The sequence below is a fragment of the Trachypithecus francoisi genome, unplaced genomic scaffold (genome assembly GCF_009764315.1).
Source record: "Trachypithecus francoisi isolate TF-2019V2 unplaced genomic scaffold, Tfra_2.0 Lachesis_group0, whole genome shotgun sequence".
NCBI lineage: Eukaryota > Metazoa > Chordata > Mammalia > Primates > Cercopithecidae > Trachypithecus > Trachypithecus francoisi.
The window spans coordinates 76,243,444-76,263,628 of record NW_022681453.1 but is presented as its reverse complement, the minus strand read 5'-3'; the positions used below and the strand labels follow the sequence as shown (position 1 = coordinate 76,263,628).

General features: G+C 38.8%; 1 protein-coding gene across 5 annotated transcripts in view; it reads right to left on the bottom strand.

The window, feature by feature from the left end:
- The window catches only part of LOC117083522 (cell surface glycoprotein CD200 receptor 2-like), a 64,383-nt gene that overhangs the window by 30,821 nt on the left and 13,377 nt on the right, over window positions 1-20,185 (bottom strand). Inside the window, exons 2-7 of one of the 5 annotated variants that reach the window (XM_033211282.1) lie at window positions 16,729-16,794; window positions 14,778-15,095; window positions 14,406-14,654; window positions 8,387-8,438; window positions 8,006-8,077; window positions 3,943-4,211 (exon numbers count right to left, since the gene is read on the bottom strand). In XM_033211282.1, the coding sequence (XP_033067173.1) occupies window positions 4,199-4,211; window positions 8,006-8,077; window positions 8,387-8,438; window positions 14,406-14,654; window positions 14,778-15,095; window positions 16,729-16,794 (770 nt within the window). In that variant the 3' untranslated portion in view covers window positions 3,943-4,198. Of the gene's footprint in view, window positions 1-3,942; window positions 4,212-8,001; window positions 8,078-8,386; window positions 8,439-14,405; window positions 14,655-14,777; window positions 15,096-16,728; window positions 16,795-20,185 lie in introns of those variants that run through there. The other 4 variants (XM_033211281.1, XM_033211284.1, XM_033211286.1 and 1 more) reach the window with 4 other exon arrangements.

Sequence of the window (20,185 nt, the reverse complement as noted above, 5' to 3'; positions counted from 1 at the left end):
CCAAGACATTTACTGTAGCTTCTTGGAGTTGACATCTTGGGCCGCTCCTTGGTTTTCAAAGTCTTGTAAATTGTGTTGCAATTTTCCATTACATAGAATATGGGAAAGTTTGTGGGAGAGTTTTTTTGTAGGTGTTATGTCGCAGATAGTGTCCTCAGGCAAAAAGCCTTAAAGTTGGGAGTGCAAGAATTGCAAATAAACTGTAAGCTCTGTAGTGAGACACACAGAAAAAAGACCTCATCTGGCTCCTGTCTCCCACAGAGCTTCAGTCAGGTCCGCAGAAATATTTATGTCCATGCCAAGGCTCACCAGTAACATCTGAGATTAATCTTCCCAACAGCATGACCTGACCACACAGTGCCCATGGCAGAGGAGACCTGCTTCTTTCTCCAGGTTCTGTGGCCCCACAGCACCCCAGGAAGCAGCATGGTAGATAAAATGTCCTTCAGAAGTATAGTAAATGCTCATCTTAGCCACAGACTGCCCTCCTCAGCAGGTCTCTTGCTGTTTTCAGAAAGATAACATTAAGTTTTGAGAAACTGAAAAGTTTTGAGGTAGTCAGGCATTTTTATTATGTTAACAAACAGGAGTAAATGATTAGTCTCATAATCACATACAACCTGTTTCCCAGGAGGATGGCATGTTTAGGAACAGGCAAATCATGACAGTAATTTGGAAAGATATCCATATTCTTTTCCCTTAAAAGTCATAACATTTGGTTGAACTTCACGATTCCTCTTGTTTTAGTGTATCTTGTTAAATTTACTTTTTCTGAATGTGAGCCTGTGAATGTTTTTTGTCACCCTCATGTCATATTTACAAATTCTCTTGATTAGCCAATGACCTCCTTCTCCTGTGCAGAGATGCTTATTTCTTTCCTCCTTGGTGACTACTATACTCTGAAGAGCTCTCTCTCAACGTATGGGAACTTCAAACTGAAGAAGTCACAACTAAATATGTTGTATCTGTGTGTTGGCCCCCCATGTCTTAGGGAAAAGAGACATTCTAGGGAAGAACACACTCACATTCTGTTGATGTATCAATGTGCGATGAGGAGCATTTGGAAACAGGTAGGATGGATAATAAGACTTTGTGTTTCTATGACACTTTTCACATGGACATTTATAAACATATAAAGATTATCCCCCAAACCCTCTCTTCAGCTGGGTTAAGAGCAAGAATAATTTTCGTATTTTATCAAGAAAAACCAGAATAAGGAGAAATGTCTCCACTCTGCCAGCTTTACCCCGTTCAGAAACCAAGTCCCACCCTTCTGAGAGTAGAGACATCGTCTGTCAGACTCACTGCCTCTCTCCAGCCTCTCTTTGGTTCTCTACTTTGTATAAACCAATGCTCTTGGCTCCTTATTTAATCTTAAAATCAGTGTTGGGTGAATCAGTCAGAATATTTGGACATTCTGTTCAGAAAACATTATAAATTGATCAAGATTTGCTTGTCCTGCAAAACTCTCTTGGCATTCTTAATAGCAGTCTTCTGTCCTCGGATGACTTTATGAAATGTAGAGCTTGTGTGAGGAGACGATATGGACAATTTCCCCATTGCCCTGAAAGAGATACACCCTGTTACACCTCTTTGCCTTCATCCATACTGTCCTCTTTTCCCAGCATGCCTTTCTTCCCTGCCCGCATCCACCTGCAATGTTCTTCTGTGCCTTCTAAAATTAAGTTTGACTATTATCATCCCCCTCATCAAGGCTTCACACTCATTCTTCATTTCTCCGTCTTAAAAAAGCCCTAGTTTTGTTCAAGTCCCACTCACTCCTCTCCCACTAGATGTGTGTCTGGTGAAAGGTGTTGATCTTAGTCCCATCTACATGAAAGGACTAATCAACATAAACACAATCTCAGTCCCTTTGGCCAGGATTGGCTAAAGAATTGTCATGTGGTCTTGGCCAATCAGATAGGAGGGAAAGCACTTGAAGCGCTCTCAGTCCTCATTAGTAAGATGGGGACCAAGAAAGAGATAGTCAGCCCTCTTCCCCTAGTTGTGCCATGTCTGGCTGTGGCCTTAGGGTAGCTGTCTTCCTCTCAGCAGCAAGCCAAGTAGGCCAGCTGGCTTCTTAGTAACACTCCATGGTCACTTAACTCTGAGAGTCTCAGTTTCCTCTTTTTCAAAATGAGGAAGTTGACCTCATTTATCTGTAGCTTCCTCTTAACTTTAGAATACCATACATGCCTCTAAAAGATGATGGGGGAGGAGATATGGAGGAGGATCTAGGAAGTGAAGAAGGCCAGTTAATTTTATTTGTAGCTCTAACCATCTGCTGCCATTAACATGAGCAAGCAGTTATTTGCATTTTATGATTGAGTGATCTCAACTTTCCAGTTTAAGAAACAAGTACTAATCTTGGTTTAACCACTAAGATAAACTCACATTTCCCATTCCCTGAAGTGAATCTATTAATATCTCTTTATCTTGTATGGTAAACAAAATGTTTTTACTAACATTAAATGAAAAGGTAGTACAATTTAAGTTTAGGAACTAAAACGATTTTTTCCCCTTAATTTCAAGTTAAACCATTTTATAATCCTTCCTTTATCTTCCTTCTGTAATTGTTCCAAAACCACCCAAGAAGACCTAAATAATTTGTAAATGGAGAAGAAGTATGGAAAAAAATTTTTTTAATGCAGGATTACATTGCTTAAGGTTAGTAGATCTTAGCTTGCTTCAAAATGTTAAGAGACTTAAGTTGAAGCACCATCTAGTGGCTCTCAGTTGTGTTCTGCTAAAAGTTGCTCCCAGTCTCCCTGTATTTAGGACCACAGTTAATTTGTTGGGCATGTATATCATTGACCCTTGAACAGCAAGTTGAAAATGCACAAATCTATTTATATGTGTATTTCTTCCACTTCTGTGGTCCCAAGACAGTAAAACTAACTTCTTTACTTCCTCCTCCTCTTCAGTCTACTCAATGTGAAGACAACAAGGATGAAGACCTTTATGATGATTTACTTCCACTTAATGAATAGTACATATATTTTCTCTTCCTTATGATTTTCTTAATATTTTCTTTTCTCTAGCTTTCTTTATTATATATATAACATACAAAATATGTGTTAATCACTGTTTATGTTATCAGTAAGGCTTCTGGTCAACAGTAGGCTATTAGTAGTTACGTTTTGGGAAAGTCAAAAGTTATATGCAAGTTTTCCACTGCATGGAGGGTTAGCATGCATGTTAACCCCCATGTTGTTCAAAGGTCAGCTCTATATGAACACGTATGAGTGTTCAGAAAAAAAGTGTGGAGTTTTTTTAATCTTTATATAGGAGTGGGAGGATGGAGGTAGTAGCTGTAGCTTTTTACTCTTTCAATCTAATCATGGCAGTGACAATGGGATAAAGAAATAACATGAATTCCCATAAATCTCTTCTAGAAACAGTAAAGTCCATCCAGTGGAAAAAAGAATTAATACAAATTTAATACAAAGAAAATTTCATAGATTTCAGTTCTCCTGTTTCTCCTACTCACATTCTCTCTAAAAGCCCATAACAGTATCTTTATCTTCCTTCTGAATCCCACAAGGTTGACATGTTCTCACACATCTAGGGATTGGCCATTAGATCATTTTTACGTATCTCCAAGTTCTCAAGCACAAGCCCAGAGCATCCCTTGCATTTATATAACCAACAATTTCTCTTGAACTGTCATAGAGATAATACTCATACCTATGATTCCTATCTTCTGAAATTACCTCTTTTCATTACCTCTATGGGCAGAATGAAAATAGACCATAACAATTAGACATGAGTAGGAATATCTGTTTCATTGTCACTAGGGGAAGAACAGAAATTGGACATGAAAATGGATATGAGTAGAAAATAATTTGTAGCAAGATCGACACAAGCCTTCAGATTAACAAACTAGGTATTTGTATCAATTAGGATTAAGTTTAGCTATGTGTAGAGTAAAACCTAAAGTAACACTGGCATGAACAAAATTTTATTCACTCTCACACAAAAGAAGTCAATGAATAGGTGGTTGCGAGTTTATAGGGAAACTTCATGGTCATCAAGCCCAGGATCCTTCTTCCATCTTTCTTTTCTTCTATCCTACTGAGTGGCTTCTATCCTCAACATCATCCATGGCCCAAGTTGACTGCTGGACCATCACTCACGTTACCAATGTTGCAGTCTAGGAGACAAGGAGAAGAAGCAAAAGAAGACCCTTCTTTCCTCTTTAAAGAGATTTTCTGAAAATATTATACAAGATTTGTATTTACATCTCATTTTCCAGAACTTATGCAAGTGGGCATACTCAGCAAAGGAAACTGAGAAATGCCTTTTAGCTAAGTACATTCCAACAATAAATTAAATTGGAGCTGTGCTATTAATCAATGTGTCAATTACCCAAGACACCAAGAATGCTGTATAACAAACAACCATAAAACTTCTGTGGCAACAATTGCTTATACACCTGGAATCAAGTGGAGGTCAGGTCTTCCCATCTTGACTGAGCTTCCTTATATATTTAGGGAATGGCTGACTATTGCATCTTCTAGGTTGGCCTCAACAGAGAGTTAGGGATGGTGCTGAGGGGACACAGCTCTGCTCTACAGGGTTCTCATCCTCCATCTGACCGGGCCAAGCATGTTCTCATGGAGTAACAAGTAGAACAGAAGTTCTTGAGACCTGTGCTCAAAACAGGTACACCAACACTTCCACCTCATTTTATTGGCCAAAGCAAACTGCATAGGGTGGATAAATATGTACTCTCTGTATGGAAAGAACTCTACAGTCAACTGAAAAATTATATGGATAGAGGGAGAGGTGAAGATTCAGAGTCATGGATATACTCATCTGCCACAAGGAGAAAGGGGAGGATGGGCATTGGACCAGTGATATGGCTTGGCTGTGTCCCCAGCCAAATCTCATCTTGAATTGTAGCTCCCATAATTCCCATGTGTTATGGAAATCAATTCCATATTGTAGCTCCCATAATCAATTCCATAATCAATGGAAATCAATTCTAACTGTAGCTCCCATAATTCACATGTGTTATGAGAGGGATCTGGTGAGAGGTAACTGAATCATGGGAGCAGGTCTTTCCCATGCTGTTCTCATGGTAGTGCATAAGTGTCATGAGATCTGATGGTTTTATAAATGGGAGTTCCCTTGTACACACTGTCTCTTTGCCTGTCGCCATGTAAGACGTAGCTTTACTCCTCCTTGCCTTCCACCATGATTATGAGACCTCCCCAGCCATGTGGAACTGTGAGTCAATTAAACCTTTTCCTTTATAAATTACCCAGTCTTGGATATGACTTTATTAGCAGCATGAGAACAGACTAATACAACCAGGTAACAAGCAATCCCTGCCACAGTATTTTTTTAGTCTGTTATAAAATTGTATTAATGGACTGCTTCCCATTCTATGCCCTGTCTTAAACATAAGGGAATTATAATAAAAAAGAAAGGCACACAAGAGCTTACATCATATTACATATATGTATATATATAATTTCCTAATTTAGTTATTTTTTACTCATGTTCAGTTACAAAAAGGGTAAGTGTTAATGTTAGTATTTGTTCTATTCTTTATTATGGGCAGAGACTGGGCTAGATGTTGCAGTGAACCTGATTCCTTTTCTTCCAAGTCAGCTAGACTACATTTTCCAGCCTCTGTGGATGTTAATAGAGCTATGCTACTAAGGACTAACCAATGGAATGTGAGCAGAAGTGATTACTACTCCAGGCCTGGCCCATAAACACCTCCCACATAACATCCTCCATTCTCTCTCCCTGTTTCCTATTCACCAGCTGAACTAGATAATATTCCGAGAAGGGCAGAGGCATAGGATAAAATGATAGCTTAAAGCAACACTTCTCTTCCCTGCCCTGCCTCAGCCCCACCAACTGCAAAGAGTGTGATGTGAGCAAGAATTAAATTTTTGTGGTGTGAATACACTGAGATGTAGGGCCTGTTTGTTTCAGCAATTAAATAACCATATGCATATAATATCATCCAATTTATGCATTCATTTTTTCCTTTAGAGCTTTGCTAAAAATAAAAGTAATAGACCAAATCATCAGCTTGTTTTCATGCTACTGATAAAGACATACCCAAAACTTGGAACAAAAAGAGGTTTAATTGGACTTAGAGTTCCACATGGCTGGGGAGGCCTCAGAATCATGGGGGTAGGTGAAAGGCACTTCTTACATAGTGGCAGCAAGATAAAATGAGGAAGAAGCAAAAGCAGAAACCCCTAATAAACCCGTCAGACCTTGTGAGACTTACTCACTATCACGAGAATAGCACAGGAACCGACCCCCATGATTCAATTACCTTCGTCTTGTTCCCTCCCACAACACGTGAGATTCTGGGAGATACAATTCAAGTTGAGATTTTGGTGGGGACACAGCCAAACCATATCAACCTGCTACTTTAAATAAGAAATGTCTTCTTTTAAATAAAAAATCACTTTTTAGTACAGGATTACCATCTGTATCAAGTGAATATAGGATCTCAGTTTACAGTGGCCCTAGAAGATATAAGGATTTCACCAATGTCTTACTCTTACCATCATTAATCCATCCAACTACTACAACCTAGAGTGTAAACAAGAAAGGGAACTGAGACATTAGGGCTCTAAAAGGTAAGGGGACCTTCAGTGTCATCTTCAATGACACTGACATTTCCTTAGTTGAGATCAACTTACAATTTCTGCTAAAATGCAAATACTGCTAAAAATGACTCAGCCATTTGCTCAATGATCAGTCCAAACATGCAATGCTACTGCCCCACTAATTGCTAGCAAGCAAGTAATGGATGGAAGGTCAGCTACTAGCTGACTCGTAAACAGTGTTTGCAGTGGCTCCTGACATTGCAGCATTGATTAGCAACTCGGGTGTGCAGAGGAGCCAAGAAGCTGTGAGGAAAGCAGCATTCAAAGAACCCAAAGGGTGTAGAAAAACTGCCCAGCATCATTATTTGCCTTTTGCTGAGCCATCTTCTTCTTTATTTTGAAAAGTAGTTGTGTCACATTTGCAAATAGAAATTTACTAAGGAAAATGCAAAAGTAGATAAAGTATCCTAGGCACTTATGATGGCAGGCACGAAGCTTTTGCATGTGTACTTACACCGTATGCTGAGTCTGAAACAGGTCTTGGTAATCGTATTAGTCCATCTTCATATTGCTATAAAGAATTCCCCAAGACCGGGTAATTTATGAAGAAAAGAGTTTTAACTGCCTCTCAGTTCCACACAGCTTAGGAGGCCTCAAGAAACTTACAATCATGGCAGAAGGCGAAGGGGAAGCAAGGCATGTCTTACATAGCAGCAGACTGGAGAGTGAGCAGGGGAAATTGCCACTTACAAAACCATCAGCTCTTGTGAGAACTCCCTCACTATCACAAGACCCTGATGGGGGAAACCGCCCCCATGATCCAATCACCTACACTAAGTCCCTCCCTTAACACATGGGGATTACAATTTGAGATGAAATTTGGGTGGGGACACAGCACCAAACCATATTAGTAACTATCACATGGAGTCACAAAAGAAGTTAAGCTAGACTTTGAACCCGAAGGCTTATTGCAAATGACTGCTTTTTTTGGCGATGTCTCATCAAATATAAATTGACATTCAGCTCTTTTGATTTTCATTCTTTAGGGAAAAAACCCATAAAATATTTAATTAAGCGGGAGTGAACACAAGCCCTTTACAGAGAAATTTGAAAGTAAACACTTGAGAAGCCCCAGAAACTTTCCCCCACCAAATTCTCAAGACGTGGGCTAGGCCACTTCTCTCCTACACTAAAACCACAATGAAACACTTTCACAATGAAGTTCTTGCCCAGTGCTGCAGGCACAGCTGCCTGGGCTCTCAGTTGTTAATGATGCCTTCACATTAAAGAAGGGGCTGGAGGGAGAATACAACATAACCAAAAAAGTGTCAAGCTTTTCCCAGTACACTGTAAACTCAAAATGTCACAATGATTCTTTTTTTTTCTTCTGTGTCTTATGCTTTTCAGTCTTCAGTTCCTACCTGATATGATTTATCCTCTGGAAGAAAACAAATCCTGGCATGACCAGAATGACCACAAAAAGAGAGAGTTTCTTTTTTTTTTTTTTTTTGAGACGGAGTCTCGCTCTGTCGCCCGGGCTGGAGTGCAGTGGCCGGATCTCAGCTCACTGCAAGCTCCGCCTCCCGGGTTTACGCCATTCTCCTGCCTCAGCCTCCGAGTAGCTGGGACTACAGGCGCCCGCCACCTCGCCCGGCTAGTTTTTTGTATTTTTTAGTAGAGACGGGGTTTCACAGTGTTAGCCAGGATGGTCTCGATCTCCTGACCTCGTGATCCGCCCGCCTCGGCCTCCCAAAGTGCTGGGATTACAGGCTTGAGCCACCGCGCCGGGCCGAGAGAGTTTCACATAAAGAATGATCAGTAAGTCCAATGCTGGAGATCCTGAGCTTCTGAGACCTATAAATACAGACAGGGGTAAAAAAATCATTTCAAGGATTCTTCCAATTACAAATTAGAGTCAAACATTTTAAAGAACATTAACAAATATTCTAAAGAGTTTACAGACTGTCATAATCATGAAACCTTCTAACTTACAACTCAAATGTTACTGATACATCATTCTTCCATGACAGAGTTTAGGAACCATGTTTGTGTTTTATACCTTGTAGGCTTCTGACAAATATTTTCTGAACAAATAAATGCACACTATGCATTGCTAATACTTTCCAATTTTATAAGAAAGGCAATATGTCAAGCTTTCCTCAGTATATTCCAACTTCCCATGCAGATATTAGCCTTTGAAAGAACATTCCTCTTGATATTTGGGGTTTGATCTGATAACACTTTCCACACATTGAAGTGATTTTCTTACTAAGTTGATGTAACCTCTTTAGCAAGGTGTTTTATGTCTTCCTACTTTCATTTTATTTATCTGTGAAACGGCCCTAGGAATTATTGAAAAGATAAATCAAACTAATTAGGAACATCATTCTTTTTTGGTTTTTTTTTTTTTTTTTGAGATGGAGTCTTGAATTGTCTCTCAGGCTCTAGTGCAGTGGCACGATCTTGGCTCACTGCAACCTCTGCCTCCTGGGTTCAAGTGATTCTCCTACCTCAGCCTCCAGAGTAGCTGGGATTACAGGCATGCACCACCATGCCTGGCTAAGTTTTGTATTTTTAGCAGACACAGGGTTTCATCATGTTGGCCAGGCTGGTCTCGAACTCCTGACCTCAGGTGATCAACCCACCTCAGCCTCCCAAAGTGCTGGGATTACTGACGTGAGCCACCGTGCCCAGCCAGAAGCATAATTCTGAAGTCTCTTATCCTATGAAATTGACCACCTAGGCAGGGTGCGGTGGCTCACACCTGTTGGGAGGCCAAGGTGGGTGGATCACCTGAGGTCAGGAATTCGAGACCAGCCTGACCAACATGGTGAAACCACGTCTCTACTAAAATACAAAAATTAGCCAGGTATGGTGGCATGGGCCTATAATTTCAGCTACTCGGGAGGCTGAGGCAGGAGAATTGCTTGATCCCGGGAGGCATAGGTTGCAGTGAGCTGAGATCGCACCACTGCACTCCAGCCTGGGCGACAGAGTGAGACTCTGTCTCAAAAAAAAAAAAAAAAAAAGGAAAGGAAAAAAGAAAAAAAGAAGAAATTGGCTACCTAAAGAATGTGTGAACTCTAAATACAAGTCTGACTCCTGGCTCTAAGAAGTTATTCTATCCCATTAAATAACCTGCTCAAAGACTAAACTAGAAAAATGTCAGACAATCCTAGGCATTGTGAGGAAATAAGAAAATGATATGGTTACAGTTCTCAAAATATCTCATAATCCACCTGGAGAAGTCAGACTCATACAAATGAAAAGACAACTTATATGAAATAAAAATAAAAGCTCAAGACCCCAATTCACTATGCCAAATGGGAAAAATTAAGCTGAAAGCTGAGTCATACAAGCAACTGCCTTTCTTTTTATTCCTAAGCACATAGCTACATATAAAACGTAAATTTCTCCACAGGTAGCTACTCTATGTTCACCATATCATAACTGACTATTCCCCTACCTGCTCCTTTTCTCTTACAACTTATGAATTACCATACCCTTCCTCTTTCCCCTTCAGTGCACTTTTGCCCTTTAAATATTGAAGCTCTCAAAGTCATCTTTGGAGAAAGGCACAGATCACTGACTGTTTCTCAGACTCTGGTTTTTTTTTATTTTGTTGTGTTTTGTTTTTATCTGTGCAAATTGTCCTAAACCTTGGCAAAATGAACTTCTAAATTAATTGAGACTTGTCTCTGATACTTTTTAGTTTAAATGTACAATTGAGAAAACAGTGCTCGATGAACATTACAGATTATAAATCATCTAAGGAATAAGAATGTTTAATCAACTCTAACACGGAGGTCAGGGAGAAGCAGGACTTGAACTGGGCCTTGCTGGTCTGCAGGATTGAATAGGTTAAAAGAAGGACTTTCCAAGATAAAGAAACAACTTGAGAAAAGTTTTAAAGATGAGTTCACCTAAGTCATATTTGGAGCGTAGAATGGAATATGTAGAGATGAATCTGCAATGATTTGAACCTAATTCTTCAGTGACTTTCATGTGTCAGCTACTGTGCCAGACTTTAGGAATACAAAAATAAAAAAAAGTGGTTCCAACTCTCAAGGACCTTATGCTGTGCTGAGAGTCACAGAAGTAAGTGGCTGTAATATCATAAGAAATATGTGTGTATTTGGTCTTTGTCCCCCGGTTCCTGGCACACTTCGAAGGATTTTTCCTAAACTTCTTGGAAGTGCCACAGTGATCCATCTTTTGTACGCTAATGAGATGAGTGGTGGCTGGGAGCCTGAAGACAGCTTCAGGATGGGGCTGATAATTAGAAAGACCAAGGCATGGCTAGAGGGTTGAAACTTTCAGCCCCATACCACCACTGTCCCCTTCCGCTGACCTTCTGAGAGGGGAGAGGGGCTAGAAATTGAGCTAATAAGCAATGCCCAATAATTTAATCAATCATACCTATGTCATACAGCCTCCACAAAAACTCTACATGACAGAGTCTGGAGAGCCTCTGGGTTGGGGGATTTTCTGAGCTGGTGAACACACCGAGGGGCTGGGAGGTTGGCACTCCCAGAGACATCACGGAAGCTCCTTCCTCCATACCCTGCCCTACGCATCTCTTTATTTTTTTTTTAATCTGTGCCTGAGTTGGCCACTTTATAATAAATTAGTAATAGTAAATAAAGTGCATTCCTGAGTGTGTAATTTAAAAATCTAAGCTGTTGGAACTTTAAAACATTTTGAACCTTAACGGAATGTGATTATGGGACCTGAGTTACGTAAACAAGCAGCTACGACCTAGGCAGCCATAACTTTAATTTCCCTGATTGTACATTAGCCTTTTTCCTTGCCTACATTGTGTTGTAAACTGCTGTAAATGACTAAACGGTGCAGGGGAAGACCCCTTCCCTCTAAACTGTGGTCTTCATTATTGATTAACTTCCTTCTTTCTTCTCTCACACAATAAGTATCACATTGCCTAACATGAAATGTTAACTGTACTCTTAAAACTGGAAAGGAAATGAAAACAAACTGTACAGAAAAGAAAACAAACTGTAACTTTAATTAATTAAATCATTATAACTCATAAACCAGCCTTGTATGTAAAAAAGGTATAATCCTACTGAATTTCTTTTCTGCCTCTATAAACAAGACCTTAAGTTTGAAGTTTGAAGCACTGACCCCATTCCTTTGGAGTCTGTGTTACCCGAATGCCTGTTCTCAGACTTCTGCTTAAATAAACTCTTTTAAACTGGACTCTGATCTTTTTGATTATTTCAGGTTGACATGAGTTCTGTGAACCATTCTAGCAAATTATTAAACCTGACAAGGGAATCATGGGAACTCTGAAATTATAGCCAGTTGATTAGAAGTTCAGGTGGCAATCTGGGGCTTGTGACTGGTGTCTGAAGTGATGGAGGTCTTATGAGACTAAGCCTTTAACCTGTGTGGTCCATGCTAAGTCCAGGTAGTTAGTGTCTGAATTGAATTGTAGGATACCTAGATGGTGTCTAGAGAGTTGGAGAATTAGTTGGTGTGGGGAAAAAAACTCACACACATTTGGTGTCAGAAGCATTGTGAATGAAAACAGTGCCGAGCAGTCAATTGCAGGACCATGGAGGTGCTCTGACAGAGGCATGCATGAAGCATTCTGTGAGCACAGAGGAGGAACAGCTAACCGAACTTCAAGGCCAGAGAAAATCATCCCAGAGGATCAATGTCAAACTAAGTCTTAACACTTCAACAGGAATTGATCAAATGTAATGGAAGAAGAGAGTATAGGGAAAGAAGTGCCTTACAGAGAGGTAGAAATTGCATTCAAGGCCAGGCACGGTGGCTCACGCCTGCTAATTCCAGCACTTTGGGAGGCAGAGGGGGGCGGATCACGAGATCAGGAGATCGAGGCCATCCTGGCTAACAGAGTGAAAACCCGTCTCTACCAAAAATACAAAAAAATTAGCCAGGCATGGTGGTGGGTGCCTGTAGTCTCAGCTACTAGGGAGGCTGAGGCAGGAGAATGGCATGAACCCAGAAGGCGGAGCTTGCAGTGAGCCGAGTTCACACCACTGCACTCCAGCCCGGGCGACGGAGCGAGACTCTGTCTCAAAAATAAAAAATAAAAAATAAAAAATAAAAATTAAAAGAAATTGCATGTAAAAGGGAACAGAGGAATAAAAGCACTTAACACTTTTGAAGAGCCCAAAGAGGCCCACATGCATGGGGTACAGAATCATAAAATATATTATTAAAAATCTAATAAGATATTTAAAATTAGTAAATATATAAAATTATATATTATGAGATTTAAAAGTAATTAATAGTTATAATAAATATTACAAAGAAGCTAATTAAGTGAACAAAGAATGAAACATTTATATTTTATTTGGCACTTGAGAGATGCTTTTTGTCAGAGCATTTTCTGCGCAGGGAGACACAAATGAGTTAAGGAGTAGATGTGAGGTGATAAAGAAGAGACAATGAGTGTGGGGTCCTCTTTTAAAAATATTCTTGGATATGAGTGGAAGCCAAGAGTTAAATGTTTGAGGAAGTCATAACACCAAGTTTTTGGATATGGAAGAAAAATAGGCATGTTTTATGAGCAGCTTTAGAAAAATAATTTAAGGAACAGAAAACTAAACAAAAGAGAGAGGAGAATAAAGCAAAGCTCCTAAGGAGATAAAGGGGAAAAAAGGCTTAGAATTTGGGTTGAATGTTGGTATACAGAAGGGAAGATCAAGTAATACTGAAAATAAATGCACTGATCTATAGATAAGACGTATGAAGTAAGAACCTAGACTTGATAGGAGATTGATCATGGAAAACACAGCTAACGAATACATGGTTTCCTTTTGGAGGTGATAAATACGTTCTAAAATTGATTGTAGCAGTGGTCACAAAAGCATTGAATTGCATGCTTTAAATGGGTGAAATGTATGGTATATAAATTATATGTCAATAAAGCTGATGCAAAACAAAATAAACACGAAAGATATTATGAGGAAGAATTAATATGATGATATTTAATATTAGTTGTAATAATTATCACAATAGCTAATTTTTATTAATACGATACATATAATAGCCAACATTTATTAATATAAGGAAATCTAGTGGCTAAAATTTGCTGAGTGTCAATTATGTAGCAGATATATTAATACAATTATATGTACAGCATATTTATATATATAGATATAATTTTATTTAATTAACCCAATAATCCTATTAGGTGGATCCCATTGTCTTCATTTAACAGATAGAGAAACCATGAGATAGAGATGTTAAATACTGTTCAAGTTCATATAGCTGGTGAACAAAAACCACATGAAGTGAAAGGCTTTGCTCCTAAACACCAGATTATCCTGCCCAAAACAATATAAAGATGTGGACCTTATCTTTTCATCTTTGCATCACCAGCTCCAAACTTATAAATAGCATTCAATAAGTATTTGCTTGAATTAATTAATAGATTGCTTTCAGATGATGAGACGGGAAGAATTACTTGTCTCTTACTCAGGGTAACAAAGTAATAACTATACAAGAAATAAAATCAGGAAGAAAATAACCGTCATTCTGGGCTATCTACTGAACAAGGATTGTTAAAACTATATAAAACTCGTGATATTTCATATCAAGAATTAATCTCAGAGTAAGAGCCTATAGATCACTAAGTTAACAAAATCTATTTTTATGGCTGTTCCACTAAAAGATAGATTCTAGCGTTGTAATGCCTTTCTCAGTTTTGGAGAATATTTTCAAGCTAGGAGCTCAAATTTTCTTACCTACTGTTTGGTTATTCATTATTTTCTATGGAAGAAAAAGTTGAGCATCAAGTTTACTCTTCTACAAGAAACAGGCGCTTACCTGAATTCAACTTTATGTACAGACTCTTATTGCCAGTCAAATGGGAGACATGGCAGGTCACGGTAGACACATTGTGGCCCTCCCAGTGGCACATACTCTTAACAGTCACTGTGCCATTGCCCCAGTATTCTTGCTTAGTGGCACAATCCCCCTCTGGGATCCAGGAGATCTGAGCAGCTGGCTTCCCTGCAACTGCCTTGCATACTGCAGTTCTATTCCTGCTTTCAAACAGGGTCACTTCAGGTGTAACTGCAGAGAGGAAAGGGGGAAAAATGCTTCAGTTTTCACATAAAGAGTATGGAATTCAAAGAGATGTTTGTTTCAGTCACAAATCTGGTGATGTGAAATACCACAATATGTGATGCTCCTTACCTAGCACTTGGAGGTGATATCCACGATGGAAAATCCCGTCAGGAGTTACCATTATGCATCTGTAATACCCATCATGAGTGATGGCCACTGGGTGAATCTGAAGGTCCGAATTCTGATCAGGTGTGGAGACCCAGGTTATTCTCTCATCAGTACAGTTGGCTTCCTTGGTCTCATTTGTTTCTTTCCTGTAGGCTTTTGTGCAGGAAGGCTGGCCTCTTATGATTATTTCCCATGCTATTACGATCAAATTTCTGAACGCAATAGGAGGGCAACAAAGCACAGCATTTGTATCCATCAGTACAGGCTGTGAAATGTTAACTGGACACACACATAAAGGATAATGATAAAGAAAACCTTGATAAGGAACTTCATGTGTTATGTTTATCCACAGTATATTACATGAAGTCATATTAGAACATAAATTTGCTGATCTTATTCCAGAAATATTAGACTTATGTAAGAAAATAACATTCACAAAATATAAATAATATATTGAACCCAATCTAAAGATTAACAAACTTTCTCCAGTATTATGTATTATTAGAAAAACAATATACATAACATTGTATTCTGAAATACAATAAAGTATTCTGAAATTAATTCAGGAGTTTTAATATTTAGAAACAGAGAAGAAACCAGAATTGTAAGTTGAACAACAGAGGCAATGCTCTAAATCTAATCTTTAGGTGATAGAGACTACTATATTTATCATACAAATCATGTGCCTTGGAAAAGAAAATGGAATAACTAGTGATGTGATTGTCTCCTCCTTTGTTTTGGTGAGCACAAGAAAAATTAGTAACATCAAAATTAAACACCTGTCTCTAAGGTTGTTATTTCAGACAAACATAAATGTGGAAAGTTTATGGTTCTTTCATTAAAGAAACTAATATGGCATTCAGGTGGAGCTAGCTGGACATGTTTTATTTAGATAATTACATGTTTTATTTAGAGAATTACAGAGTCAGTGAGATCCATAGATCTTTTAAAAAATCTTTAATTTTGCCAGTTGAGCCATCCCATGTAAGTTAAAAAAAATGCCTATTGATAAGATGTTTAGAAATATTTATTTCTAGTTTAAAAATTAGTGTGGCATATAATTTTTAAAAGCTTTATTTTCCTTTGAACATTTATCATGAAAAAGTTTTATTGCAAATTCGTGACATTGTCAAACAGCCTTTGGATATTTTCCTTCCTTCCTGTTTAGTCGCACATATAATCCCAGAGAGTTCAGTGGTAAACTTTCCTCATAGATTTTATTTCTGTATATTCAATCCAATTATCAGGTGTAAATGTGTAAGTCGACTCCTTTCTGTCCATCTTTTAAAGTAAAAATTAAGCCCTGCATCCTACAAGCATCTTCCAACATAGATTCTCATGCATCTCATAAGCCAACACAATGTTTCCACAGCTGATCAGGGTTTACTGAGAGGTACTTATTCTGCCAAAGTGCCTGTCACTACTAACCTGTGACAGAGGTGAGTGTCAGAGATCTCATCACGAGAGCATAAGCAGAATCAGTTACAGAGGGGCAAACCTTTATGCGAATGAAGCTTGTTTTTGCTATACCCTACATTTAGTATCTCTCCTCTCCTGTTTTGGTGTCACCTGTCTCTTAGGTGGTACTTCAACCCTTATATTTCACAGTCAGATAATGATCACATAACCAGATACAGAAAGAAATAGGACTTTAACGCAGACCTGAAAGGTCATTAAATCCATGCTCCTTCCACCACTTCACCTTAGCAAATGTTCAGAGGTAAGCAAGAACATGGCTTGTTTGGAGAACTAGAGACTGGGACATTCAGGGTCCCTCGTACCACAGCACTCAGATCAACACATTCTTCAAGTAGTCACAAGGCTGGCCCCCAGCCAGGCCATCAGCTAATGATGCTACCAAAGTTCAACTTTCCATCCCTCAGTGCTGGCCACTACTAAGGAAGCATATTACCTTCTGCAGAAATTTTTGAATAATTCTGTGTCATCTGCTTTCCATCCATACATGAACTACTTGAAGCTAGAAAATATTTAGAGAAGAATAAATGAAATCAGTTTTATGTACTCAGAGTGGAAGCCAGTGTTTCCCTACAAAGTCTTACTCAACATAAAGACAATTAGTTAACCATAACTAAAATTATACAAAAATAATTGTAAAACAGAAACTAGAAGTTATGCCATCATTAGAGGAAAAAACCTGTTAACATTTTAAAAATTATACTTACAAGCAATTAATAATGATTTCTCATTCATGAGACGCTTTGTTTAGTCAACTAGTTTGTATGAGGTAACCAAGCCTCCCCCTATTCCTCCTTCCCCAACCAAGGAGATGGGTCCATGTGGGAATCTCATATGAGCTGGTCCAATTATACTCCTTTCTCCAAATGCTGGAGACATCATCTTTAAATGAAATTTCTCTGTACATTTTTTTTTTTTCCTTTTTAACCTAACTCCTCTAAAAGAGTGAAAGAAATGAACACAAAGCTAGAATAATGGCTAACCAGGAAGTAGCTCTATAGTCACTCTTGTTGCTATTCAAATGTGCCTACCATGAGCTCATGGTAGGCACATTGTGGCCCTCCCAGTGACATGAACTCCCAATAGTCACTGTGCCATTGCCCCAATATTCTTGCTTGGTGACACAATCCCCCTGTGGGGTCCGGGAGATCAGTGCAGTTAGCTTTGCTGCAACTGTCTCGCACACCACAGTTCTATGCCTGCTTAGAAACAGGGTCTTTTCAGGGGGAACTGCAGAGAGCTAAGGAAAAAGTGCTTCAATCTTAACATAAAGAATATGAAATTTACAGAGACATTTGTTTCAGTCCAAATCTGATGATGTACAATACCACAATATATGATGTTCCTTACCTAACACTTGGTACGGTTAGGATTAGGTACTTCAGTGATGTCCTAGGGAATGACTGTTGCAGTAATTCTTAAAGCGTGGTTTTCAGATGGCTACAGATAACCAAGACCTTTTCAGTGGACATCATCATGGGTGATATCCATGATGGAAATTCCCATCAGGTATTACCATTATTCACCTGTAATACCCATAATGAGTGAGGACAACGCGATCAATCTGAAGGGCAAGATTCTAGTCAAGACTGGAGGCCTATGTTATACTCTTGTCATTGCAGTTGTTTTTCCATTGTTTAATTTCTCTCCTGTAGGCTTTGATGCAGTAAGAATTGTCTCTGATGAGTATTTTCCATGCTGTTACCATCACACTTGTCAATAGGATGGGATGGCAACAGAGCATAGCCTTTGTATACATCAGTAAAGACAGTAAAGTGCTAACTGGACACAATAAGAAAATGAAAATGACAAAAATTTCTACATACCAATTTCTTCCACTGGGTCTCATTTAAAGTCCCATAAAACCCTTATTTATTTATTTATTTATTTATTTATTTATTTATTTATTTTTATTATTTTTTGAGATGGAGTCTCTCTCTGTCACCCAGGCTGGAGTGCAGTGGCGCTATCTCAGCTCACTGCAAGCACTGCAAGCTCCACCTCCCAGGTTCACGCCATTCTCCTGCCTCAGCCTCCTGAGTAGCTAGAACTACAGGCGCCTGCCGCCATGTTCAGGTAATTTTTTGTATTTTAGTAGAGATGGGGTTTCACCTTGTTAGCCAGGATGGTCTCAATCTCCTGACCTCGTGATCCACCCGCCCTGGGCTCCCAAAGTGCTGGGATTACAGGCGTGAGACATCACACCCAGCCAAAACCCTTTTTTTCTTAATGAGTATTTTGCCCACCTTGGATGTAAAAAGGTGGTTGGAAAGAGTTCAGCTTGCAACTCAAACATTTAATACAAATGCATTTCCTCAAGATAATCATCATGATTTGGTATGCAACAAAAATGCGTTAAATGTATTTCCAATTCGATCATGTAGAATACTTAAAAGATACTGTATATAAGGCTTGAGATTTAATACATTAATACTTTTTACTGAATCATCAAAGACATTCTTAGGCAATGTGTGTGTGTGTGCGTGAGTGTGTGAAGAATACAATGACTATTGGTGCAGCTTGGTGCCTTTTATAGGTTGAATTATATATCCGAAAATTTATATGTTGAAGTCCTAACCCTCAGAGACGTGCCCTTATTTGAAAATAAAATCGTTACAAATATAGCTAGCTAAGATAAAGTCATACTGGAGTGGCGTGAGCCTCTAATGCAATACAATTGGTGTTCTCATAAAAAGAGCAAATTGGACACAGATATGGATACAGGGAAAGCACCATGTAAAAACTGGAGGTATGCTGCACAAGCCAGGAAATACCAGAAGCTAGGAAAAGGGCTTGAAACAGATTTTTTCGTAGTGCCTTCAGAGGGAGAATTGCCCTGCCAACACCTTGATCTTGGAGTTTTAGTTTCTAGAACTGTAACACGATACGTTTCCATTGCCTCCACCTCTCACTTTATGGTTCTTTGTTACAACAGCCCTAGCAAACTAATACAGTACTCTGCACTTTATTCATGCTAAGCCACCAGTGATTTTAAACAACAGTTCAATTGCACTTTCAGTGAAAATATCAGTAGAAAGGCAAATAACATCACTGTATTATCATTATTATTATTGTTGAAACTCATTTTTACCTAGGGGACCCCCTGAAAGGGTCTTGATTATCCCCAGCCATCTGAAAACCACACTTTGAGAACTGTTGCAATAGTTATTCCCCTAGTCCTTCACCAAAGAACCTGTGACCATGTGTTTAGGTAACCATAACTGGGGAAAAAGGAATACAAATATCTTTTGAGGGTTATTTGAATACTAATCTGAATTGATCCTAATACCCAAGAACACAAAGAACATTGAGGGCCTCCTGTTAGAGTAGAAACATATCAGAGTCAGGGGATAAAAGAAATCCTGGGCCTGGTTTATATCACAGTGGACCTTCAAAGTCCACAGACTTATCTGTGGAGGTTTTTTCAGTTGCTGAATATTCAATTAGAATGAACATGCTTAACAGCTTGCAGACCATCTTGTTGATTCCTTGATCTGTAAAGTAAGAGCGATTATAATAGGAAAGACCAAGAGAAATCCCCCAAACCACTCACCTTGGCGAAGATAGTAAATAAATATTAATATTGAAGATCTAAGTATGAGTCTCCTTTCAGAGACTTAAAGTGTACTAAAATAGTGGTTCCCATTATGTCTCCTACTTAATTTACCAGTTCAATCCCTGCAAAACACTGGATGGTGAATTATAGTAGACCAATGCAAAATTACCAAAGTGTCAGCCCCAACTGCAGCTACTCTGCCAGATAAGCTATCTTTACTAGAGATACTCCAGTTGCAATATGTGGTTATTGATCGGTAAATGCATTATTTTCAATATTCACCAGGAAGGAACATCAAAAGTAAGTTTGTATTCCACAGGACAGTAAACAGTATATA